Raw genomic sequence first — 26,861 nt, forward strand, 5'->3', positions numbered from 1 at the left:
CAAGTTATGCATGGTATGTTTGTGTGTATGTTTGGTTTTATAATAGGGGTTTTAGTTGTTTTTTATTATTGGATTGTACGTGTTGTTTTTATTATTGTTATTAGCCGCCCCGAGTCTACGGAGAGGGACGGCATACAAATCCAATAAATTGTAATAATAATAATTATTATAACAGAAGATAAGAGGGAAGATGGAAAAAATTGACTCAATGCGTGGGCTAGCTTTGTGTCTTACTATTATAGTGGCGTCCACGTTTACAGGGTGAAAAAAACCACAAACCCTAACCCATTGGGTTGGTGCTTCAGAATGAGAATGGAATTGCACCTCGTATTTTGAACAGGGTGTATGGAAAAGCGGGTGAAACCGTACCTCTTTCTAACGCTTAACCACAACGAAAACGAAAGAAGCTGAAATGATAAACAGAACACAACGGCAACCGAAAGGCTACTCGGAAATACTGAGCTTATTAAAGGGGGCTGTGGGACAACCTGCTCAAACCCTTGTGTAAATTGGGATTTTGGCTGTGTCGGTTCCTGCTACGAACGGAAGAAAACATAGTGTCGCAGCCCGGGATTTTGCATTTATGCAGCTGTCGGAGGTGCACGGTTTTGTAATGGGCTCGGTACGTTCCTTTATTGCTGTAGGTTTTTTGGCAGAGGTGACAGGTGATTGGCAAGCAGGACGGTGCAGTTGGGAAATTTGGGTTAGGGGCTTCTGCCGGACAACAGTCTTGGTAAAGCTCTTCGTTGGGCGTGGAACAAATACTTTCACAGCTTTCGTTGCTGTCCTCCAAAGGGCTTTCTTCGTTGCCTCCATCCGAATCCCAGGAGGAGTGAGTCCCACTTCCTGATTTAACACTAGATGTGGTGCTTAAATCCAGAATAGCTCCGTCGTTGGGGTCATGCCCGCAGCTCTCAGGACAGGCTTGTGCGATCTTGCTCATCGGGAAAACCAAGCTGCCAGTTCTGTTGGTTCTGCTTTTGAAAATAACCGAGGTGTGTTGTTCCAGATGTCCGTTCAAGCAGGCTTCCGGGCAAATGTCTTTGGCCATGTCCTTCAAGAGGTCAATGGCGTTGAAATGGTTCTTGTTGATGTCTAGAGGATCTTTCGCTAAAAGTTTGTGGTGCAGGTTTAAATTGGAGCTGTGTCTGGAGAAAAAAAAAGAAATATCTAGAGTAAAAAGGAGGGGCAGCGAAGCTTCCTGGTTAGGGGAAAAAAAACCTAAACACGTTAAAAATTGTTCAATGTTAAAAGAGACTAAAAGGAGACAAAAACATAGGAAGAATGTGTTCAGTTATGGAGACTTCACCTACAAAAAGATATTGACAAAATTGAATGGGTCCAAAGACAGGCTACAAGAATGGTGGAAGGTCTTAAGCATAAAACGTATCAGGAAAGACTGAATGAACTCAATCTGTATAGTCTGGAGGACAGAAGGAAAAGGGGGGACTTGATCGGAACATTTAAATATGTTAAAGGGTTAAGTAAGGTTCAGGAGGGAAGTGTTTTTAATAGGAAAGTGAACACAAGAACAAGGGGACACAATCTGAAGTTAGTTGGGGGAAAGATCAAAAGCAACATGAGAAAATATTATTTTACTGAAAGAGTAGTAGATTCTTGGAACAAACTTCCAGCAGACATGGTTGGTAAATCCACAGCAACTGAATTTAAACATGCCTGGGATAAACATATATCCATTGTCAGATAAAATACAGGAAATAGTATAAGGGCAGACTAGATGGACCATGAGGTCTTTTTCTGCTGTCAGTCTTCTATGTTTCTAAGAATGGTTGCAGGAACCTGGCATGGGTAGTCTAGGGAAGAGAAGGACTAGGGGAGACATGATAGCAGGCTTCTAATATTCTCAGGGATTGCCACAAAGAAGAGGGAGTCAGGCTAATCTCCAAAGCACCTGAGGGTAGAACAAGAAGCAATGGGTGGAAACTAAACAAGGAAAGAAACAACCTGGACCTAAGGAGAAATTTCTTGACAGTGAGAATAATTAACTAGTGGAATGACTTGCCTCCAGAGGTGGTCAATGCTTCAACACTGGAAGTTTTTAAGAAGATGTTGGACAGCCATTTGTCTGAAGTGGTGTAGGGTTTCCTGCCTGAGCAGTAGGCTGGATTAGAACAGGGGTAGGCAAAGTTGGCCGTTTTATGACTTGTGGACTTCAATTCCCAGAATTCTTGAACCAATCACACTAGCTCAGGAATTCTGGGAGTTGAAGTCCACATGTCATAGAAGAGCCAACTTTGCCTACATCTGGAATACAACACCACTCTAAGGTCCCTTCCAACTCTTGTTATTCCAAGAGGACCTTTTGATAATGGATTTTCATTTGAATACTGTTCTGGCAAAATAATAATAATAATAATGATAATAATGATAATAATAATAATAATAATAATAATAATAATAATTATTATTATTATTATTATTATTATTATTATTATTATTTATTGGATTTGTATGCTGCCCCTCTCCGCAAACTCGGGGTGGCTAACAACAATAATAAACACAACATGTAAAATCCAATAATAAAAAACAACTAAAAACCCCTATTATAAAACCAAACATACACACAAACATACCATGCATAACTTGTAATGGCCTAGGGGGAAGAGCTATCTCAACTCCCCCATGCCTGGCTGTATAAATGAGTCTTGAGTAGTTTACAAAAGACAGGGAGGGTGGGGGCAGTTCTAATCTCCGGGGGGAGTTGGTTCCAGAGGGCCAGGGCCGCCACAGAGAAGGCTCTTCCCCTGGGGCCCGCCAAACCACATTGTTTAGTCGACGGGACCCGGAGAAGGCCAACTCTGTGGGACCTTATCGGTCGCTGGGATTCGTGCGGTAGCAGGCGGTTCCGGAGGTAATCTGGTCTAATGCCATGTAGGGCTTTAAAAGGTCATGACCAACACTTTGAAAGAGTGTAATGGACCATTAAAGCAGGCATTAAACAGATTGTTGAATCCCTCCCCCCCCCAAAAAAAGATAGAATTGCCCCCACCCTCCCTGTCTTTTGTAAACTACTCAAGACTCATTTATACCGCCAGGCTTGGGGGAGTTGAGATATTCCTTCCCCCTGGGCCATTACAAGTTATGCATGGTATGTTGGTGTGTATGTTTGGTTTTATAATAAGGGTTTTTAGTTGTTTTTATTATTGGATTGTCCCATGCTGTTTTTATCATTGTTGTTAGCCACCCCGAAGTCTACGGAGGGGGGGCGGCATACAAATCCAATAAATAAATAAATAAATCTCAATTTCCTCATGCCTGACCACACAGGTGGGTCTTCAGTAGCTTACGAAAGGCAAGGAGGTTGGGGGCGGTCCTGATCTCCGGGGGGAGTTGATTCCACAGGGCCGGGGCCACCTGAGAGAAGGCTCTTCCCCTGGGGCCCTCCAGGTGGCATACAAATCCAATAAATAAATAAATAAATAAAATTAATAAATAAAAGAAGTGCTTTTGTGTACACCCGTCTATTTTAAACGCAATGGAAGTACACCGTGATTTTGCCCAATCCATCCTTACCTGTCTCGGCTTCTACGCGAGGGAAACGTGGCGTTGCAACCTTCCACCACGCACGTGTGCATTTCTTTGAGATGCACGTTCCTAAAATGCATTTTTACACTGTAAGGGTTCTTAAAGGTCTTCAGGCAGATGTCGCAACGGAAGCGGGCGTCTTCCGGGGGAAGCCCTAGAACCTGGGGGTGCCCGTGATCCGTCTCTTTACATGCCTCGAACTCAGGAACAGCCAGACTCCGGTTCGACAGTGCGCTGAAACTGCTTCCGCTCAACAAGTGGTAATGCAGTTCGGGCCAGGTGTTCATGGGGATCCTGTAATTCAACGGTTCTCTAAGGTAGCTGTAGGGCTCAGGCGCTGCTTTGGTCCCATCATGGTGTTGGTGGAAGGCTTCGCGTGAATGTTCACAAGAGGCTATTCTTAGCGACCTCTCCTGGTCTGTCTTGGTCTGCAGGTTGTCCATGTCCGTTTTGAGCCCGCCAACCTTGCAAACGGACGTCCGCAAGGCCTCTGAGAGAGATGGCTTTTCCGTGAGTTGGTCAGTGTCTTTTTCTATCCTAGACACCCCCATCTCCACTGGCCCTTCACTTACCAACTTGGGAGTCCCATCGTCTTCTGAACTGGCCCCTTCGTTAGCTGGGCTAGTGGCATCAACCGCTTCTGTCTCTATCTTGATGGGCATGCTAGACTTACGGGATTTTTTCTTAGGCAACTGGTCAAAGGGCAACTCGCTGGACCCTTGCGGTTCAGGTACCGACGAGGAAACCAGAGGGAGAGAAGGAAGCGTACCTGGTGTGTTTGCTATTTCGGCCGGGGTGACCGAGCTGCGGTAGAAAGGAAGCACTGGTTGCACCGTCTTCAGGTTGGGAAAGAGGACACCATTGTGCCCGCTATGGTGAAAGCCCGGTTGGATTTTAGCATCGGCGCCAGAACTCCCATAGATAGGGACCGATCTGTGATCGGGAGGCATAAGGGTAAAATCGGTCCTTTTGTTGTCCTCCAATGCTCGGATGGACAACCCGTTGCGGAGATCTTTATCCCGGTTGTTTCGGTTCATGGGCATGTGAAGTCTCGGGTTGGGGTTGGCACTGTGGCGGTTTCGGCTCCTCAGCGAGCTGAAGACCATGTTGCAACCTTCAATGGTGCATTTGTGTTTGATTTTCAGATGGACCGCATTGTAGTGGATCTTCAGAGTGCCCTTGTCATAAAAGGTCTTCTCGCAAGCAGTACAGAAAACACGCCCTTTCCTTATCCCAGCACCAATTCTATCAATTGACTTCCCCTTTGTTTCTGGAGATACCTGGCTTATTTCCAACTTGGAGGACGCGGTCTGTGCTTTCAAACCACTTGGTGAAATGTCCTCTTTTAGTTTCAAAGCGAGGTCTGGGCTGAGGGCCCCCTTCTCATCCTTTTCTGGTTGAAATGACGGTTTGGAAGTTATGAAACTGTTTTCAGCAAACGGCCCGTAGTCGTCTTGTTTCAAGTCAGGGCTGTGGTTTTGGGAGGACTCCATCAAGAGCCTTTCTGGGAGCGAACCGATCAGAGGTGGAGGGATGGGGCTATAAAACTGAAAAGGCAGCATAAACGCCATGTTATTGACCACATTTTCAAAGTGATGGACGTGGATGGGGTGCATTTTATCCAAAGAAGCAGAGAGACTGGAGTTTCTCTGGTTGCAGCTTTCGATGAAAGCTCTAATGTCCATACTGGCTGTGGTGGTGGGGACAGTAATGGATTGCTCTTCTTTCTCTTGAATGGCCATCAGCTCCACTATGGACTTGGTTTCTCCAAAGCGTAGAAATTGCTGCAAGGTAGCCAGCTCTTCTTCGCTGGTCATGATACTCCAGTGATCCAGGACTTTTCCTGAAGCATCCTTCCAAAAAAAAAAAAAAAAAAGATAAATAAAAACAGTAACAATACACTTGAAAGGGCAACATACTAGCTTCAAGAGAAAAACAGAGGAGTTAATTGAATCGGGTTTGACTTCTCCAGAGTGACCAAAGGAAGAAATGTTCTGTTTGGTTTCTAACAAGTAGAGCACTCTCAATCTCCAGAATTCTTCCTACTAGGTATCTCAAATATGAAATATAAAAAAGAAATATACAGTAATACCTCGTCTTACGAACCTAATTGGTTCCAGGGGGAGGTTCGTAAGACGAAAAGTTCGTAAGACAAAACATTGTTTCCCATAGGAAACAATGTAAAACCCATTAATCCGTGCAGGGGGAAACCCCCCCGCAAAAAAACGCCGCCGCCCGGCTGTCACCTTTTAAAACAGCCAGGGAGAGCTTCCCAGCAGCCTCCCGAAGCCGAACGCCAAACCCGAACTTCCGGGTTCGGCGTTCGGGAGGCTGCTGGGAAGCCCCCCGGCTGTTTTAAAAGGTGACAGCCGAGCTGCAGGGCTTCCCAGTGGCCTCCCGAACGCCAAACCCAGAAGTTCGGCAAAAGTTCGGGTTCGGGAGGCCACTGGGAAGCCACGCCGCCTGGCTGTCACCTTTTAAACAGCCGGGGGGGCTTCCCAGCAGCCTCCCGAAGCCGAACGCCAAACCCGAACTTCTGGGTTCGGCATTCGGGAGGCTGCTGGGAAGCCCCCCGGCTGTTTTAAAAGGTGACAGCCGGGCTGCGGGGCTTCCCAGTGGCCTCCCGAATGCCAAACCCAGAAGTTTGGCAAAAGTTTGGGTTCGGGAGGCCGCTGGGAAGCCGCGCCGCCCGGCTGTCACCTTTTAAAACAGCCTTCCCAGCAGCCTCCCGAACGCCGAACCTGGAAATTCGGGTTTGGCGTTCGTAAGACGAAAAAAGTTTGTATCTCAGGTTGTTCGTAAGACGAAGGGTTCGTATCTTGAGGTACCACTGTATTATTTAATAATTCACATTTTAGTTGTGGCAAGGATCATATTTGCGCAAAAATGGAAAGAAAAGGAAATACCAAAGGATGAAGAAGTATTTTTAAAAAATTATGGAATGTGCAGAATTAGACATGATGACAAGACGCTTGAACAATCAAGCAGAAACAGAATTTTATAAAATATGGGATAAAGTGTACAAATGGTGGAATTTTAAAAAATAGTTTTAAAAAATTATATAAGAATTTATAATCACTTGAACCCATGAAGTTGAATATATATATAGTAGAGTATTAAGAAATTAAATGGATAAGGTTTTTTCTTTTTTTAAACTAAATAAGTGATTTTAAGTATTAAAAAATATTGTTATAATAGATATAAAGTAATAGATTAAATAATAGCATGATGAATAGAATATTTTTTTCAATATCAATAATATTAAATGTTGTTTTTATTATTTGTTTAATTAATTGATTGTATTTCTGTATTGATCTGACTATAGTTAGATATTTTTTTTTGTAATAGTTAGACTTCTAAGATAAGCGGAGCAATGGTAGCTCCTTTAATGTTAAATGTTGTTTGTCTCGTGTGTTTAAAGAAAATTAATAAAAATATTTGGGAAAAAAAGAGCACACTCAATCTCTATGTAAAAAAGGAGAGAAATTAGACGTGGCTCTTATACCCAAACCATCTACTCTTCTTCATTTATCTGGTCTACTTACTTACTTACTTACTTACTTACTTACTTACTTACTTATTGGATTTGTATGCCGCCCCTCTCTGAGGACTCAGGACGGCTCACGACATATCTAAAAAACTTTTAAAAGCTCTTATAAGATTTAAAATCATTCATTACCATTCACACAGCAAGATTTACTACATTCGTCGGCCAGGGGTCTAGGGTCTAATGGCCCCAAGCCTGGCGGTATAAATATGTCTTTAAGCTTTTATGGAAGGTGAGGAGGATGGGGGCAGTGCGAATCTCCGGGGGGAGCTGATTCCAGAGAGCCGGGGCCGCCACAAAGAAGGCTTTTCCCCCAGGTCCCGCCAAACGACATTGTCTAGTTGATGGGACCTGGAGAAGGCCAACTCTGTGGGACCTAACTGGTCATTGGGACTCATGCTGTCCAACATATCTGCTTATTATTATTATTATTATTATTATTATTATTATTATTATTATTAATTATTATTATTATTATTATTTATTGGATTTGTATGCCGCCCCTCTCCGCAGACTCGGGGCGGCTAACAACAATGATAAAAACAGTATGTAGAAATCCAATTAATAAAACAACTAAAAACCCTTATAATAAAAACAAACATACACACAAACACACCATGCATAACTTGTAATAGCCTAGGGGGAAGGAATATCTTAACTCCCCCATGCCTGGAGGCATAAATGAGTCTTGAGTAGTTTACGAAAGACAGGGAGGGTGGGGGCAGTTCTAATCTCCGGGGGGAGTTGGTTCCAGAGGGCCGGGGCCGCCACAGAGAAGGCTCTTCCCCGGGGGCCCGCCAAACGACATTGCCAGAGTACAGCAGAAAGGGAAGTGAAGACTACTGAAAAAGATCATGAGAAAGACGAATTGGGATACCTGAAATGGATAAATTAACCATCAAATTAAAAGGACTACAATTGGACTAAAAACAGGAAATTGAAGAGACAATGCAGGGCCAAGACACAGGATTAGACAATGTGGAAAAAAAACAATGTATAAGTCGCATGAATACAACAGCAGTGTGTATATATGGCTGCAGATCTGCTTTAAAATGTTATGATATTTAAGATGCAAAAATCAATAAAAATATGCACTCAAAAACGAATGCAAATGATCAGCTATCAGCAAGGAATATAAATCCTTCCATTCCCCACCATTCAGTCTGAGCTGGAGAAACCTCTGACATAAGAAGCGAAACATGTTATCCATCTCTGCGCCGTCTAAATTTTTCTTTATGATGTCCTCAACATTTGATGTGTTGGTATGTTGCTATTTTGTTGCATAAGGTCTTCTGGCCACTGTCACTATAAATATTATTACATAATATATTTCTTTCACATAGTTACCTGTTATAATTCCCAATAGATAAATTTCTGGTTTCCAACCTATACGATCTTTTAATTATTTCTTCTATTACTTTTCTAATTTGAACTCAATTATTATTTTTTGCTTTTTCGCACGTCCACCACAAGCTTTAACCATTCATGAAATCTATTAAAGATTTTATAACATCTATTATTCTTTAACCATAATTCTTTAACCATAACTTAATATATTACATAACTTAATCTATTTAACTGTTATTCTTCAACCATAACTTAATCTATTATTCTTTAACCATTTATAAAATCTATTATATGTTAAGTAATATTTGGATTCTTCTTTATCATGTAATTCCTTTGTCATCTTATCCATCTCTGCCCCGTCTAAATTTTTCTTTATGATTTCCCCAATATTTTGTTGTGGTTAGCTCTGGCCCTGCTCCTGCCCCAAGGACTGTGGATGTGGGGGAGACATCCACATGCTGCAGGCCTGTTTTGCCCCTGGTGGAATCTGATGATGAAGGCTCCTCTGACCAAGAAGACATGAGTGACAGGGAGGAGGAGAGTGTGGCAGACAGCTCAGAAGATCAATTATCTAGCTCCTCCTTGGATTCAGAACAAGAGTTAATGATACAACCACACATGTGGAGAGCGATGCATAGGCAACAAGAACTGAGAGATTATTATCAAAGAAAATGAGGCCACCTGTGGTTGGGTGGGGCTGTAGTAATTAGTGAGGCTGCTATAAATAGCAGCCTGTAGGTTTGGCCATTGTGGAGGATTATCTGATCGTTGTGTTTCGTGACTGCTTTACTGACTTTGACTTTTTGTGTGCTGATTTTTCCCTGCTTTGAAACTAAACCAGAGCAAAGTGTGTTTCACTTTGTGAAAGAAGAAGGACTGTGAATTGCCTCACAGCTGCAAGCTAAGTATCTCAGAACTGATAAGGGACTTGTACAAAATACCAGTTTGTTTGGAGACAAGTGCTCTTTGCTATACCAAAAGAGGGCTTCGTTTATTTGCATTTTCGGTATAAAGAACCTTGTTTTGAATTTTCAAACATGTGTGTGTCTGAAATTTGTACCTGTGAATTTTTGGGAGGATTCTACCAGAGAGCCCGACAGAACACATTTGATGTGTTGTTATGTTTCTATTTTGTTGTATAAGGTCTTCTAGCCACTGTCACTATAAATATTATTAAATAATATATTTATTTCACATAGTTACGTGTTATAATTCCCAATAGATACATTTCCGGTTTCCAACCTATACAATCTTTTAATTATTTCTTCTATTAGTTTTCTAATTTGAACCCAAGTTTCCCCCCCACCCTGCTTTTTCGCACGTCCAGCACAAGCATGTTATTCTTGGTTTCCAATCACCTTGGCCTTGAGTTCTTTCTACAGTCACCCTAACAGGTGATTGGAAAGTGTTTTGTGATAATCCCAATAATGTCAGGATATGTGCCGATGGAACAAAACCCAAGTACAAGGCAACAGAGTGGAGCAATCAAAAGGAGATTTAGCCTTTAGAATTCTTTCTCTGCAACTTTAATCATATTCTGCGTTAAGATCAGAGAGCAAATGAGCCCCAATCGATCATTTCTCCGGTTCACAGAGCACAGCTGTAATTATACTAGAGTGTTGGAGTTCTATCAAACTCCAACCTCTGCCAAACTTTTTCCCAATAACTACAATAAATATTTTATTACAGAACATGGATTTGATGGCCCGCTGAGAATTTTCACCGGGCGTGCAAGAGGTTTCTCTAAGACGAACGTATCGTCATCAATTTTTCATGCAAAAGAGGTTCAAGGTAATTGAGCCCGTGGTTTTTTTTTCTCCTTCTTCATCTTAACACTAAAAATCAAGATTATCAAGCGGCATTAAATATGTATTGGGGGCATAATGTAAATCACGCTTTACATTAAAGGAAGGAAGCACAACGAGCAGAGAAGTGAGCAATGGGTATTTGCGTCGAGGGGATGGCTATCCTTGATGCAGGTCAAATCTGAAAAGATGTCACACTCCTTCCTACTCTCACGCCATTCGAAGGAATGGTGAGTACGAAGCAATTTCCAGAAGGGTTTCAGACCGCAGGAGCCATTAGCCATACTCAATAATTTTTTAAAATTGATTTTAAAATATAAAACACACACACAACATACAACAAGTGCTCAGTGATTTGATCCCACCACCAGACAATATTCGCACCCCTCCTCCACCAAAATGGGGGCATAATTTATATATATATATCATTTTAACTCAAGAGCAATACAGTCATACCTCGTCTTACGAACCTAATTGGTTCCCGGGGGAGGTTCGTAAGACGAAAAGTTCGTAAGACGAAACATTGTTTCCCATAGGAAACAATGTAAAATCAATTAATCCGTGCAACAAAAAAAACCCGCAAAAAAACACTGCCGCCCGGCTGTCACCTTTTGAAACAGCCGGGGGGCTTCTCAGCGTCCTCCTGAACCTGAACGCCAAACCCGAACTTCCGGGTTTGGCATTCGGGAGGCTGCCGAGAAGCCCCCTGGCTGTTTTAAAAGGTGACAGCCGGGCAGCGGGGCTTCTCAGCGGTCTCCCGAACCCAAACGTTTGCCGAACCTCCGGGTTCAGCGTTCGGGAGGCTGCCGACAAGTCCCGCCGCCCGGCTGTCGTCTTTTGAAACAGCCAGGGGGCTTCTCGGGGCCTCCCGAATGCCGAACCCGGAAGTTCAGGTTTGGCGTTCGGGTTCAGGAGGACGCTGAGAAGCCCCCCAGCTGTTTCAAAAAGCGACAGCCGGGCGGCGGGGCTTCTCGGCGGCAGCGGCGGCGGGTTCGTAAGAAGGAAAAAGTTTGTAAGAAGAGGCAAAAAAATTCTGAACCCCGGGTTCGTATCTCGGGTTGTTCGTAAGACAAGGGGGTACCACTGTATATCTATTTGAGGTACCACTGTATATCTATTTACATATTATAAAGTGATTCCAATTTATTCCTTGTAACCATTAGCCATACTCAAGTGACCCTGAATAGCAATAGCTTTTTATTTATTTATTTATTTATTCATTCATTCATTCATTCATTCATTCATTCATTCATTCATTCATTCATTGTTTGCTAGGAAGAACTGTGAATTTGATGCTTACCTGTAAAACATAACCCCGTATGTAGTCCTGAAGCGTCCAATCCAGAGCATGGAGGATGTGTATGACCTCTTCTTGCTTCAAGACGCTGAAAAGACGATCGAGGAGGATTTTGAGACGGACGGGAACCGCCTGAGTTCCGTACAGCATGAGGCTGCTTATATCAAAGACCACATTGGATTGGACAATTTCCACTTGGCTGGTCGGGTATAAGTTTGGGATCCTTAGTTTACTTAAAGCTGAAACAATGAAAAGAAAATGCAACCACTTATGAATAACTGGGTACCAAATATTTATCTATCTATCTATCTATCTATCTATCTATCTATCTATCTATCTATCTATCTATCTATCTATCTATCTATCTATCTATCTATTAATCAGATTTGTATGCCGCCCCTCTCCGCAGACTCGGGGCGGCTCACAGCAATAATAATACAATGTAAACAAATCTAATATTTAAGTTAATTTAAAACCCCAACTTAGAAACCAGTCATACATACTAACATACCATGCATAAATTTTATAAGCCTAGGGGGAAGGGAAAGTCTCAATTCCCCCATGCCTGACGACAGAGGTGGGTTTTAAGGAGCTTACGAAAGGCAAGGAGGGTGGGGGCAACTCTGATATCTGGGGGCAGTTGGTTCCAAATGGTCGGGGCCGCCACAGAGAAGGCTCTTCCCCATGGTCCCGCCAAACGACATTGTTTAGTTGACGGGACCCAGAGAAGGCCAACTCTGTGGGACCTAACTGGTCGCTGGGATTCGTGCGGCAGAAGGCAGTCCCGGAGATATAACCACAATGGCAACAGCAGTTCAGCAAGCAGGGATTGTTATCCATCTGATTGTTCAGTCATTAATGCTTTAACAGCCATTCCAACATCGTTCTTTATGGCCTGACAAATTAGAAACTGATCATAGGCAAGGGATTTAGCCTTCGTGCTATTGCTAAACTACAACTCCCAGCAACCTTAGGAAATGGCGAATGACAAGGGAAACTGGGAGATGTAGTGCCATAACACCTGGGCCCATAGAATGCTTAGCCTTGCCATAAATCAGGTGCTACAATCTATAGAATTTAGCAATAGCATTTGGACTTTTGTTGAACTGAAGCAATTTCCAGAAGGAAACGTTGTGTTCAGTTCTGGAGACCTCGCCTACAAAAAGATATTGATAAAATTGAATGGGTCCAAAGACGGGCTACAAAAATGGTGGGAGGTCTTAAGCATAAAACTTATCAGGAAAGACTTTGTGAACTCCATCTGTATAGACTGGAGGACAGAAGGGAAAGGGGGGACATGATCGAAACATCATTTAAATATGTTAAAGCAGCGGTCCCCAAACTACGGCCCGGCGGCCGGATGCGGCCTGCTGAGGTCTTTTAACCGGCCCGCGACAGCACACGAGATTTTACTGATCGCTATAATAAGAAATAGAAATAGAGAGGGAGAGAGAAATGAAGAGGAGAGATAGAAAGGGAGAGAGAGAAAGGGAAAAATAGAGAGAGGGGAGAGAGAGAAAGTGTGAGAGATACAAAGAGGGAGAGTTAGAAAGAGAGTGAGTGAGAAAGAGAGAGAGAAAGAGAAAGAGGGAGAGAGAGAGAGAGGAAGGAAGAGGGAGAGATGGAAAGAGAGAGAGAGAAAAAAAAACGAGGGAGAGGAAAATGAAAGAAATGAAAGAAAAGGAAGAGGGAAGAGAGAAGTGGAGAGGAATGAGGGAGGGAAGGAAGGAAAGAGAAATGGAGTTTGTTGATTAAGTTTAAATTTACTTGTTAATAAAGAAGTATAAATTACTTTATTACTTAATTATTAATTACTTAATTACTTATTACTTCTTCTTTATTTTAAATGTTGTATTTGTTCCCATTTTGTTTTTTACTTTAAATAAGGTATGTGCAGTGTGCATAGGGATTTGTTCATAGGTTTGAACTGGCCCCCTGTGTAAAAAGTTTGGGGACCCCTGTGTTAAAGGGTTAAATAAATATTTTTTTTATTATTGTTGTGAGCCGCCCCAAGTCTTCGGAGAGGGGCGGCATACAAATCTAATAAATTGAATTGAATTAAATAAGGTCCAGGAGGGAAGTGTTTTTATTGGAAAGCGAACACAAGAACAAGGGGGCACAATCTGAGGTTAGCTGGGGGAAAGGTCAGAAGCAACGTGAGAAAATATTACTTTATTGAAAGAGTAGTGGATGCTTGGAACAAACTTCCAACAGACGTGGTTGGTAAATCCACAGTAACTGAATTTAACGTGCCTTGGGATAAACATAGATCCATCCTAAGATAAAATACAGGATATAGTATAAGGGCAGACTAGATGGACCATAGACCTCTAGCTATGCAGCCAGGCATTCTACTTGCTTTCCCTACTGCCTAACCGCACTGTTCACCCATTTTGAGATGGTCAGAAATCACTACCTCTAAATCCTTCTCTTCTGAAGTTTTTGCTAACAGAAGCTTTCTCTCACAGCTACATCAACAACTCCGTTAAGAAGAATTTTAGTGCATCATGCTACTTACCATGAGCTACCCATCCATGCCGACACTGGTCACACTGTCGTTGGTTTATTTTTCCACTTTTAAAGCACTGGCAGCTACAATTTACCAGAGTGCATCGGATGTCCTGCAAGATCAAGAAAACAGATTCAAAAATCAAGAGTTTGATAAAGATCTCTCTAGAAACCCAGCCTATAATTGAGGGTCAACAGCAGAGCTGAAGACAAGATCCAGATGTAGCCAGAATACCTCCGGGACCGCCTTCTGCCGCACGAATCCCAGCGACCGGTTAGGTCCCACAGAGTTGGCCTTCTCCGGGTCCCGTTGACTAAACAATGTCGTTTGGCGGGACCCAGGAGAAGAGCCTTCTCTGTGGCGGCCCCGACCCTCTGTAACCAGCTCCCCCCGGAGATTAGAACTGCCCCCACCCTCCTTGCATTTCGTAAAGTTCTTAAGACCCATCTCTGCCGTCAAGCATGGGGGAACTGAGACATCTCCCCCAGGCCTATACAGTTTATACATTGTATGTTTGTGTGTATGTTTGCTTTTAATAATTGGGGTTTTTAGCGTTTTTTAAATTATTAGATTTGTTTTTACATAGTTCTTGTTATTGTTGTGAGCCGCCCCGAGTCTACGGAGAGGGGCGGCATACAAATCTAATTATTATTAATAATAATAATAATAATAATAATAATAATAATAATAATAGAAGCAAATAAAGATTTCCATCTCTAGAGCCAGGATAAGCAAAGTTGGCTCTTCTATGACTTGTGGACTTCAACTCCCAGAATTCCTGAGCTAATCATGCTAGCTCAGGAATTCTGGGAGTTGAAGTCCACATGTCACAGAAGAGCCAACTTTGCCTACCCCTGCCCTAGAGGTTTTCAAAAGTAGACTGGACCACCATTGGGCCAGGATGGAATAAGGCAGGGATCCCCAAGTTGGGCAATTTTAAGACTTGTAGACTTCAACTCCCAGAATTCTCCAGCCAGCTAGGTGGAGAATTCTGCAGATTGAAATCCACAAGTCTTAAAATTGCCAAGTTTGAAAATGTCTGGTATAGGGTCTCCTGCTTTGAGCATGGGGTTGACCAGAAGACCCCCCCCCAGGTTTCTTCTAGCCTTATGATTATTTAAACAGGTTTTTTCAAAACTAATTCAAAGTTCAGGAATCTAGTGTATAACAAAGCCAGGCTTTGCACTGTTTTAATAGGAATGTGGGATTCTGCGTCTCACTTCTTATTCTTTTTTTTTTATGTTTTCTTTATTAAGTTTTCACATATAATTCAAATCACACATTATTCTGTTTTACAGATTATAAACCATCTCTATTAACATTCTTATAGTAGATTTTTACCTGTTACATTCCATTATATACATTATATTTCATACTTATATATTCTAATATTCATTACGTTCACTAACTGGTAATAAAACCTTTTACAAGGTAGCTGTAGATTGTTTCAATTGTACTGTTGCTTCATATTACAGTGGTACCTCGAGATACGAGTTTAATTCGTTCCGGACCTGCGCTCTTAAGTCGAGCAGCTCTTATCTCGAACGACTTTTCCCCATAGGAATTAATGTAAATAATTTTAATTGGTTCCAGCCCTCAAAAAACTCACAAAGTTAGTCTAAATTATGCAAAAAGACATTGCAAGAATAAATGTAACTTTACTTATTAATAAGATGATAAGCTGAGAGCTTTCCTTCCCTTCCTCTTTTTACCCAAAACAATCAACATGGCAAACTTTTATTTTTATTCATTAAACTGTAGTTATTTATTCAACTTCACTGCCATCCAATCCTGTAGAGGGAGGAAAGGAAGGAAGGAAAGAAAGAAAGGAAGGAAGAAAGAAAGAAAGGAAGAGTGGCTCTGCATCAGCGCGGGAAGGAAGGAAAGTAAGCCAGCCCGGCTCTTCTCGGCTCGTATCGCGGATTTGAGCTCGGGAGACGAACAAAAATGTCTCTCCTCTCCCAGCTCTTATCTCGAGTAGCTCTTAAGTAGAGCAGCTCTTATGTCGGGGTTCCACTGTATATTGTTTCTATATTCTCTTTTGAACCCATTCATGCCATTTTTGCCATGTTCGTTTTAATTCCATGATTTTGTTCCCCTTGATTGAGTTAGTGAGTTCGTCCATCTCCACTCCACGCATGTACCTATATATCTTATCTATAATTAAGTCTTCCGTTGAGGTCTGGTCATTTTTCCAGAGTTGTGCTATCGCAATTCTTGTTGCAGTGTTTATATGTGTTGTAAGAAGCATTGTTTGTTTTGAGTAGTGTTTTCTCCAAATTCCTAATAGCATGGCTTCCGGGGTGAATTCTATTTCCTCTTTCGTAATCTCTGAAATCTCACTTCTTATTCCTAATGCAGAAAGCATCTCAACATGTTTTGATCATGATTCTGGTCTTGCAAACTTCAGTCCTTGGAAATCCAGCCCCCAACCTGAAGCCCTCCCAAATGTGTTGGATTTCAGCCCAAATACAACCCCCCTCCAATATCTCTACCCCAACTTGTAAAACAGCATGAATTGACTATCTAGCTTAGCAGTTTTCCTATGTCGTGAAACAAGATACATGACTACTGTATTTAATGAAAATAAATCATTAGTACTTTAATATATCATAATTACATTTTTAACTGTCATCTGCTGTGCTTTTTTTTGCATCATGTGCCAAAAAGCCAAAAAAAAAATAATTCCAGCCTTAAAACTCCATCTTTGACATGGGGAAGAGGTAAGAACACCCTTTATAACTTTGCTCGAGGCAGCAATATTTCTCAAGTTGGCCCACCCCGTCTCATAATGATTATTACATTAGATAGTGGTCCCTCTACTTAAGAACTTAATTCGTTCCGTGGCCAGGTTCTTAAGTAGAAAAGTTTGTAAGTAGAAGCAATTTTTCCCATAGGAAGCAAATAATGCATGCAAACCCATTAGGAAAGAAATAAAAGCTCGGAATTTGGGTGGGAGGAGGAAGAAGAGGAGGACAGTCACTGCCCAGAGTGAGGGGAGCGTTTCTTTTCTCTGGGCGCTGGCAGAGGTTTATTCCCTCTCCAAGCTCTGGACTGCCAAAGGCTCCTTAAGCACCACCGAAAGGCTCTTCTGGCAGCCCAGAAAAGCCCAAGATGGCTGGGATTAAAGGGGGGAATGGCAGGAAACTGACCGGGCATGGGTTCTTAAGTAGAAAATGGTTCTTAAGAAGAGGCAAAAAAATCTTGAACGCCGGTTCTTATCTAGAAAAGTTCTTAAGTAGAGATGTTTTTATTATTTATTATTATTTATTCATTTGTCCAATACACAAATACATAGGAAGAAAATAGACATGTGGTAATATATATAAGTGTAAAAGTGAACTTAGAGGAGAGGATATATGAAAGGAAGAGAATATATAAGATAGGTAAAAGAAAGGAAAGACAATTGGACAGGGGACGAAAGGCACTCCAGTGCACTTATGTACGCCCCTTACTGGCCTCTTAGGAACCTGGAGAGGTCAATCGTGGAGAGTCTTAAGGGAGAAATGTTGGGGGTTAGGGGTTGACACAATTGAGTCATGTAATGAGTTCCACGCTTCGATAACTCGATTGTTGAAATCACATTTTTTACAGTCAAGTTTGGAGCGGTTCGTATTAAGTTTGAATCTGTTGCGTGCTCTTGTGTTGTTGCGGTTGAAGCTTAGGTAGAGGTACCTCTGTATTTTAATTCCAAGAGATTGAATGAAGCCTTCGGGCTTCCTATATTCATCCTCGGGACAAATTTGCCAGGGACCGTTAACCCAAAAGTTGCTAGATAGCTGCCTTCCAGATTGAGCATCGATTACAGTGTTGGCGAACCTTTTTTTCCTTGAGTGCCAAGAGAGCGTGCTCCTGGGGAGGGAGAAAACAGCTTCCCCTACCCCCTGGAGACCCTCTGGAGGCTGGAAACGAACTGTTTCCCAACTTCTGGTGGGCCTAGTAGGCTTGTGTTTCACTCTTCCCAGGCTCCAAAAGCTTCCCTGGAATTGGGGGAGGATAAAAATGCCTTCCCCGTCCCCCCAGAGGCTCTCTGGAAGTCACAAATGTCCTCCCAAAGCCTCTGTGCGAGCCAAAAATCAGCTGGCCAGCACACACATGCATGTCCCATTCGACGAAACAATGTCGTCTGGCGGGACCCAGGGGAAGAGCCTTCTCTGTGGCGGCCCCGACCCGCTGGAATCAACTCGCCCCCGGAGATTAGGACTGCCCCCACCCTCCTTGTCTTTCATAAGCTCCTTAAAACCCACCTCTGTCGTCAGGCATGGGGGAATTGAGATTTTCCCTTCCCCCTAGGCTTATAAAATTTATGCATGGTATGTCTGTGTGTATGATTGGTTTCTTAAATTAGGGTTTTTAAATTAACTTAAACCCACCTCTGTCACCAGGCATGGGGAAATTGATTCTCCTGGGATGCTTCCGCTTTGTGTATGGTCTGTATGAGATGCATGCTTGTTTTTATATTAAGGGTTTTAAAGTGTTTTTAGGTATTGGATTTATACTGTTTTGGTTGTGAGCCACTCCGAGTCTGCGGAGAGGGGTGGCATACAAATCTAATAAATAAATAAATAAAATAAATCAATGTTGGAGCTGAGCTAGGACAATGGCTCGCGTGCCAGCAGATATAGATACATAGAAGACTGACGGCAGAAAAAGACCTCATGGTCCATCTAGTCTGCCCTTATACTATTTCCTGTATTTTATCTTACAATGGATATATGTTTATCCCAGGCATATTTAAATTCAGTTACTGTGGATTTACCAACCAAGTCTGCTGGAAGTTTGTTCCAAGGATCTACTACTCTTTCAGTAAAATAATATTTTGTCATGTTGCCTTTGATCTTTCCCCCAACTAACTTCAGATTGTGTCCCCTTGTTCTTGTGTTCACTTTCCTATTAAAAACACTTCCCTCCTGAACCTTATTTAACCCTTTAACATATTTAAATGTTTTGATCATGTCCCCCCTTTTCCTTCTGTCCTCCAGACTATACAGATTGAGTTCATGAAGTCTTTCCTGATACGTTTTATGCTTAAGACCTTCCACCATTCTTCTAGCCCGTCTTTGGACCCGTTCAATTTTGTCAATATCTTTTTGTAGGCGAGGTCTCCAGAACTGAACACAGTATTCCAAATGGGGTCTCACCAGCGCTCTATATAAGGGGATCACAATCTCCCTCTTCCTGCTTGTTATACCTCTAGCTATGCACCTGTGGCACCCATGCCATAGGTTCACCATCATTGGTCTATCACAAAGAAGAGAGGATTGACCTATTCTCTAAGGTAGGAATCCTCAACCCCCAGTGCCATCTCTGCTTTGTGGGGATGTTAGAATGCTGCAGTTTGGCAAGATTCGGCCAATGGGCAAGGAACAATAAAGAAATCTGCTCGGGTGAAGATGGCTCCTTCCTAGTAGATCCCAGAGTATATGCTTTATGGGTATATGCTTTCTCTGTACAAATAAGACACATCAGGATGCCCCTGTGCTCAACTAAGAAATATTTGCACTTCCCACTTTCCTGAAATTGTCTGTGCTCATCACCAACCTTTCTCTTCACTGCAGGCTTTGAAAAAGACATCTTTGGGGCTCTGTAATATATAATTCCACTAGGTGTCACTGTTTCAGTGTTTATCAGCTAAATTTTAGCCAATGTGTCTTTTCTGCTTTTTTTCTGTCCTGCTGAGTAGCAATTTCTGCCTCTGCTTCTGAGCACGGGGTAATGGCGTAAGTTCTCAATATGCCCGGCTGATGTCCCACCTCCGAGGGCAATATATCCCACCGTGATTGGTAGGTTAATTCAGCTCTGCACACAAAACTGAAAAGTGCCATTCGTATCAATCGGGCCGCACTAACATTAAACTTTGATATTGACGTGGGGGCCGCAAACTCAAACTCAACCCGGATAAGACGGAGTGGCTGTGGGTTTTGCCTCCCAAGGACAATTCCATCTGTCCGCCCATTACCCTGGGGGGGATCACTAACCCCCTCAGAGAGGGTCTGCAACTTGGGCGTCCTCCTCGATCCACAGCTCACATTACAGAAACACCTTTCAGCTGTGGCGAGGGGGGCGTTTGCCCAGGTTCGCCTGGTGCACCAGTCGCGGACCTATTTGGACCGGGAGTCACTGCTCACAGTCACTCACGCCCTCATTACCTCGAGGCTCGACTACTGTAACACACTCTACATGGGGCTACCTTTGAAAAGTGTTCGGAAACTTCAGATCGTGCAGAATGCAACTGCGAGAGCAATCATGGGCTTTCCCAAATATGCCCATGTTACTCCAACACTCCGCAGTCTGCATTGGTTGCCGATTAGTTTCCGGTCACAATTCAAAGTGTTGGTTATGACCTATAAAGCCCTTCATGGCACCGGACCAGATTATCTCAGGGACCGCCTTCTGCTGCACAAATCCCAGCGACCAGTTAGGTCTCACAGAGTGGGTCTTCTCCGGGTCCCGTCAACTAAACAATGTCGCTTGGCAGGACCCAGGGGAAGAGCCTTCTCTGTGGCGGCCCCGACCCTCTGGAACCAACTCCCCCCAGAGATTAGAATTGCCCCCATCCTCCTTGCCTTTCGTAAGCTGCTTAAAACCCACCTCTGCCGCCAGGCATGGGGGAATAGAGATAGTCTTTCCCCCTAGGCCTTTACAATTTTATGCATGGTATATCTGTATGTATGTTTGGTTTTTATAATAATGGCTTTTTAACTGTTTTTAGTATTGGATTATTATTATTATATGCTGTTTTATTACTGTTGTTAGCCGCCCCGAGTCTGCGGAGAGGGGCGGCATACAAATCCAATAAATAAATAGATAGATAGATAGATAGATAGATAGATAGATAGATAGATAGATAGATAGATAAATAAACAAACTGAGCTCCACATCTGCTTGTAACAACATGAGATTTGATGCACAGGTGACTCTCTCTTTTTTTTTTTGGATAAAACACATGTCTCCTTTTGTAAGGCTCGCCCACCCTGCCTTCAAGGAACAAGACGCCCTTCGGAAAAAGGCAAGCAAATTTCACCATCCACAAACCGCATTTCAGAGGGCCCTAAGACATGAAATAGCTCAGCGGGAGAATAATGAAGTACAAATGTTGTAAGATAGATTACATCAAAAGTTTCAGGATAGGATTAACACAGTTGGTTTATTCATTGGGCAAATTGGCACAAAATGCTAAGCCGGGAATTTTTTTTTTAAAAAAACTTATGATTTATTGAACAAGCCATTAAGTAGCTTACTTTGCATCAGAATGTTAAATCCAAGTGGGCTTTGTGTATCCTACTGTGCCAAAAACTTACACATTGTTCCCAAGCCAAGCGATTCAAAGGCCTCTAAGTGGTATATTTCCTCGAAATAGTAAGTGGATGCCGCCAGGGCAAAAAATGGGATTTCATTCATTCCTTTATATTGTAATAGTACCTCCGGAACCGCCTGCTACTGCACGAATCCCAGCGACCGATAAGGTCCCACAGAGTTGGCCTTCTCTGGGTCCCGTCGACTAAACAATATCATTTGGCGGGCCCCAGGGGAAGAGCCTTCTCTGTGGCGGCCCTGACCCTCTGGAACCAACTCCCCCCGGAGATTAGAACTGCCCCCAACCTCCTTGTCTTTCGTAAACTACTCAAGACTCACTTATACCGCCAGGCATGGGGGAGTTGAGACACCTTTCCCCCAGGCTTTTTTATACTTTGTTTTATGTTTTGGTATGAATGGTTTTTTAAATAATGATAGGGTTTTATATGTTTTTTAATATTAGATTTGTTCCATTACTATTTTGTTTTTTATTGCTGTTGTGAGCCGCCCCGAGTCTTCGGAGAGGGGCGGCATACAAATCTAATAAATAATAATAATAATAATAATAATAATAATAAATCATCAGATCAGAATTATAACACAGATTATTTTCTTCAGTTGTGCATTTTGGAATATTTCTCTTTTTAAATATTATTAGTATTTACCTCTAGTAATAATAAATCTCTACCACTTCAGGAAGTTAAATCAGTTTTTTTTTAGTTTTTTTTTTATTTTATTACTTAGATTTGTATGCCGCCCCTCTCCGAAGACTCGGGGCGGCTCACAACACGTGGAAACAAATCATAAATAATCTGACAAATTTAAAATATTAAAGATTTAAAAAAGACCCCATATACTAACAGACATACACACAAGCATACCATACATAAATTAAACATGCCCAGGGGAAGATGTTTCAGTTCTCCCATGCCTGACGGCAAAGGTGGGTTTTAAGGAGTTTACGGAAGGCAGGAAGAGTAGGGGCAGTTCTAATCTCCGGGGGGAGTTGGTTCCAGAGGGCCGGTGCCGCCACAGAGAAGGCTCTTCCCCTGGGGCCCGCCAACCGACATTGTTTAGTTGACGGGACCCGGAGAAGGCCCACTCTGTGGGACCTAATCGGTCGCTGGGTTGTAGCCTTTTTGGTTGGTTTGGGGGCCAGATTTATATGCTCTTCAGCTGGTGCCCTTTTCAATATTAATTTAATAATAATAATAATAATTTATTAGATTTGTATGCCTAGATATTATATTGTGCCTAGATATTTTATTATCTGGGCAGAAAAATCTTGCTTAATTATTCCTTGTCATTTTTATAGTGTCTGGCTGCTGTTGTATTGTTTTGTACTTTTGCTACTGAATGTATTGACTGGTATGTTTATTTCATTTGATTTTTGAAGCTGATTAACTCCCAACCCCATGATATGTTGGAGGAAGCACTCAGCACTCCAAATGCAGAGTATATAGTAATTATTTGGGTTACTCCTCCTACTTTTTCTTCATTTCAGCTGGCTGCTTCTGAGATTTAGTATGGTATATTATATTTATCTTAATTGTTTTGATATGGTTATTTAACTAGACGGGAGTTTGCTAGCATGTTGAAAAAAGAATATGAAATGTGTCTGTAGTTGACAAGAGAGAGAGATACAATAGAAAGCAAGAAAGAATGTTCTATCTAATCAAGTCAAAAACCAGACATTTGGGGATTTTTTTTCATCCCATTATATTTGCCTCATTATCATCCAGTCTGCAGTTCCACCCTACCATAATGAAAGATTCTGTCAAGTTGAGTTCAACTCCTAGTAAAGGCACGGACACAACAGTCTGGTTTGCAAATGGCTTCTTCAGAGATTTACTTCCAAACCTATTCTAAAATGCCAGGATTTCTTTGACCATCTCCATCCGATTATTTTTATTTGGATTAATAATTTAAGTTTTTAATAATTACAGCAAAATCTTCGACTTACAACCACAACTGAGCCCAAAATTGATGTTGCTAAGCCAGACAGTTGTTAAGTGAGTTTAGCGCCATTTTACAACCTTTCTTCACACAGTTGTTAAGTTAAACACTGCAACTGTTAAGACATGGTCACAAGTGTGAAAGACAGCTATAAGTCACTTTTTTCAATACTGTTGTAACTTTGAACTGTCACTAAATGAATTGTTTTAAGTCAAGAACTACACGTATAGTAAAAACCAATGCAAAAGTCCATTCGGTATTACCAGAAATATCAAAACAAATATTTTATCTTTGATCAAATAATCCAGCTTCACATTCCTTCATTTTGCTCTACACAGTCACAACTTTTAAATCATTCCCATAGCATCATAGGATTTAATATTTCATCATTTGGTATTTAAAAGGAGTTTTCAAAGCTTTCATCAGCCTACTTTATAAATCCCACAAAAAAACATTGTCAAGAATTTCTTCCCACAACTATTTCATATCCAGATGTTTTTCCTGATTTGTCTTCTGTATTTCCATTTTGGTAATGTCAAGTTTGTTGTCTTCCATGCTGTCAAACTCTATAATGTCCATGTCAGGTTAATTTTTTAAAATCAGCTATTAATAGTTTATCCATTGAAATCTATATCCTTTCTTAGGTATAATATAAGTTATCAATATCGCAGTCTATTTTTCAAATGATACTAGAAAAATATAGATCTGGCTTAGCCATTGTAATTCTTTTCAGTCTGGTCCTTTAGCTTCCTTTAGTGCAGTGATTTTCAACCTTTTTTGAGCCGCGGCACATTTTTTACATTTACAAAACCATGGGGCACATTGAGGGGGGGGCAGCTAAAAAAAGTTTGGACCAAAAAAATTCTCTCTCTTCCTCCCTTTTGCTCTATTTCTCTCTCCCTCTTTCTCTCCCTCTTTTTTTCTCTCTCCATCCCTCTTTCTTTCTCTCTTCCTTCTTTCTTCTTTTTTGCCCTCTTTCTCTCTCCCTCCCTACTTCCTTCTATGTCTTTCTCTCTCCCACCTTCCCTCCCTCTCTTTCTTTCTCTCTCTTGCTCTCTCTCTTGCTTTCTCTTGCTTGCTTTCTCTCTTGTTTTCTTTCTCTCTCTCTTGCTTTCTTTCTCTCTCTCTTGCTCTTTCTTTCTTTCTCTCTTTCTCTCTCTTTCTTTCTTTCTCTCTCTCTCTCTTGTTTTCTTTCTCTCTCTGAGCTTCGCGGCACACCTGACCATGTCTCGCGGCACACTAGTGTGCCACGGCACACTGGTTGAAAAACACTGCTTTAGTGCCTATTTGCAACTTTTATTAAACTTCAGTTCTTGATAGCGTTTAGTTCCATTTCAGTAATTTCTCAAGATTATATACTTGTTTTTTTAATCTTGGAGCAAAAATAATCAATATCCCCAAACCTCCTGGTTTCCAAATTATTTCAAACTTTCTTAAATCATTTTGGCTTTGGTTTGCGTCAGTTGTATATTATTTTAGATTGTTTTAAAATTTCTTAACTCTGAAGAAAGTGCAACTTACTAGGTATTAAGTTAAACTCACTGTTTTATTTATTTATTTATTTTGTCCAATACACAATGAGGGTTTTAGTGGGTATATATCTATATACACATAGTAAAATACATGATGAGGGTTATAGAGGAGATACTCATAGTAAAATATATCTACGAAATAATAGAAAAGAAGGTATAGTAATAGAACATATCAATGAAAGAATAGAAGAAGAGATATAGGAATAGAAGAAAGGTATAGGAGATATAGGAGAGCAATAGGACAGGGGACGGAAGGCACTCTAGTGCACTTGTACTCGCCCCTTACTGACCTCTTAGGAATCTGGATAGGTCAACCGTAGATAATCTAAGGGTAAAGTGTTGGGGGTTTGGGAATGACACTATGGAATCTGGTAATGAGTTCCACGCTTCGACAACTCGGTTATTGAAGTCATATTTTTTACAGTCAAGTTTGGAGCGGTTAATATTAAGTTTAAATCTGTTGTGTGCTCTTGTGTTGTTGTGGTTGAAGATTAAGTAGTCGCCGACAGGCAGGACGTTGCAGCATATGATCTTGTGGGCAATACTTAGATCTTGTTTAAGGCGTGTTAGTTCTAAACTTTCTAGGCCCAGGATTGAAAGTCTAGTCTCATAGGGTATTCTATTTCGAGTGGAGGAGTGAAGGGCTCTTCTGGTGAAGTATCTTTGGACATTTTCAAGGGTGTTAATGTCTGAGATGTGATATGGGTTCCAAACGGATGAGCTGCATTAGAGAATGGGTCTGGCGAAAGTTTTGTAAGCTCTGGTAAGTAGTGCGAGATTGCCAGAGTAGAAGCTACATAGGATTAGGTTTACAACTCTTGAAGCCTTCTTGGCTATATTGCTGCAGTGGGCTTTGGCACTTAAATCTTTTGTTATTAGTATACCAAGGTCTTTAACCGAGTGGGGATTATCTGTGGTAATTTGATTATTCAGTTCGTATTTGGAGTTCAGATTCTTCTTCCCAATGTGTAGGACAGAGCATTTGCTAGTTGAGATTTGAAAGTGTTTAAATGGAGTGTGCGATTAGAAAGTCAGTCTGGCTGGTTCAGTATCTTTAGCAAAGGCTCCTGCAATCAAAGATACGTGTCCCCATTTCCCACAGAGCTCCTAATGTTGTTTTACAGCCTTTTCATGAGAACCTATGATTCAGAGCCCTCATGGGTGATTCTCCCAATGTCTCCTTCTCCAAAGAGATATTGAATGACCTCCTCTCCAAAGCCACTCTTTCATTCTTCACAGTGGGTCATTATCACACTTATTCATGGAGATGTCTTCAGTCAGCCATGACTCATACTGGAAGCCCCAGGTATTCTATTAAAGTATTAACCAAGTATTAACAAGGTCAATTGCAGCTGTTGGACACTCTACAATCAGCCTATGACCTTGGAAGCAAAGTTCATCAAGGTAGCTCAATACAAATAGGGACCGCCTTCTGCTGCACGAATCCCAGCAACCAGTTAGGTCCTACAGAGTGGGTCTTCTCTGGGTCCCATCAACTAAACAATGCCACTTGGCGGGACCCAGGGGAAGAGCCTTCTCTGTGGCGGCCCCGACCCTCTGGAACCAACTCCCCCCCGAGATTAGAATTGCCCTCACCCTCCTTGCCTTTCGTAAGCTACTTAAAACCGACCTCTGCTGCCAGGCATGGGGGAATTAAGATTCTCTTTCCCACTAGGCCTTTACAATTGTATCCATGGTATGTTTGTATGTATGTTTGGGTTTTTTTATATTAAGGGGTTTTTAATCGTTTTTAGTATTGGATTATTATTGTACACTGTTTTATGATTGCTGTTAGCAGCCTCGAGTCTTTGGAGAGGGGCGGCATATAAATCCAATAAAAATAAATAAATAAATGAATGAATGAATGAATGAATAAATTTTGGAAGTGACAGTACAGCAGCAATCTGGAAGGAGGACATCAGATTTTCAATACCAATCTAGGCGAACTTCTCCAATTCACCATTATTATTCAGCTTACATTCCTACTTGGGCAAAACATTGGCCATGATTTGTTGGCTAAGCCACA

General features: G+C 41.8%; 1 protein-coding gene across 1 annotated transcript in view; it reads right to left on the minus strand.

Moving 5' to 3' along the window:
• Positions 1-445: 445 nt before the first annotated feature.
• BNC1 (basonuclin zinc finger protein 1) overlaps positions 446-26,861 on the minus strand; it is a 38,233-nt gene continuing 11,817 nt past the window's right edge. The window contains exons 2-5 of the mRNA XM_070763606.1: positions 14,061-14,163; positions 11,546-11,781; positions 3,535-5,399; positions 446-1,148 (exon numbers count right to left, since the gene is read on the minus strand). Coding sequence (XP_070619707.1) covers positions 467-1,148; positions 3,535-5,399; positions 11,546-11,781; positions 14,061-14,163 — 2,886 coding nt within the window. The 3' untranslated portion in view covers positions 446-466. The remainder of the gene's footprint in view (positions 1,149-3,534; positions 5,400-11,545; positions 11,782-14,060; positions 14,164-26,861) is intronic.

The sequence above is a fragment of the Erythrolamprus reginae genome, chromosome 10 (genome assembly GCF_031021105.1).
Source record: "Erythrolamprus reginae isolate rEryReg1 chromosome 10, rEryReg1.hap1, whole genome shotgun sequence".
NCBI classification, from domain to species: Eukaryota; Metazoa; Chordata; class Lepidosauria; order Squamata; family Dipsadidae; genus Erythrolamprus; species Erythrolamprus reginae.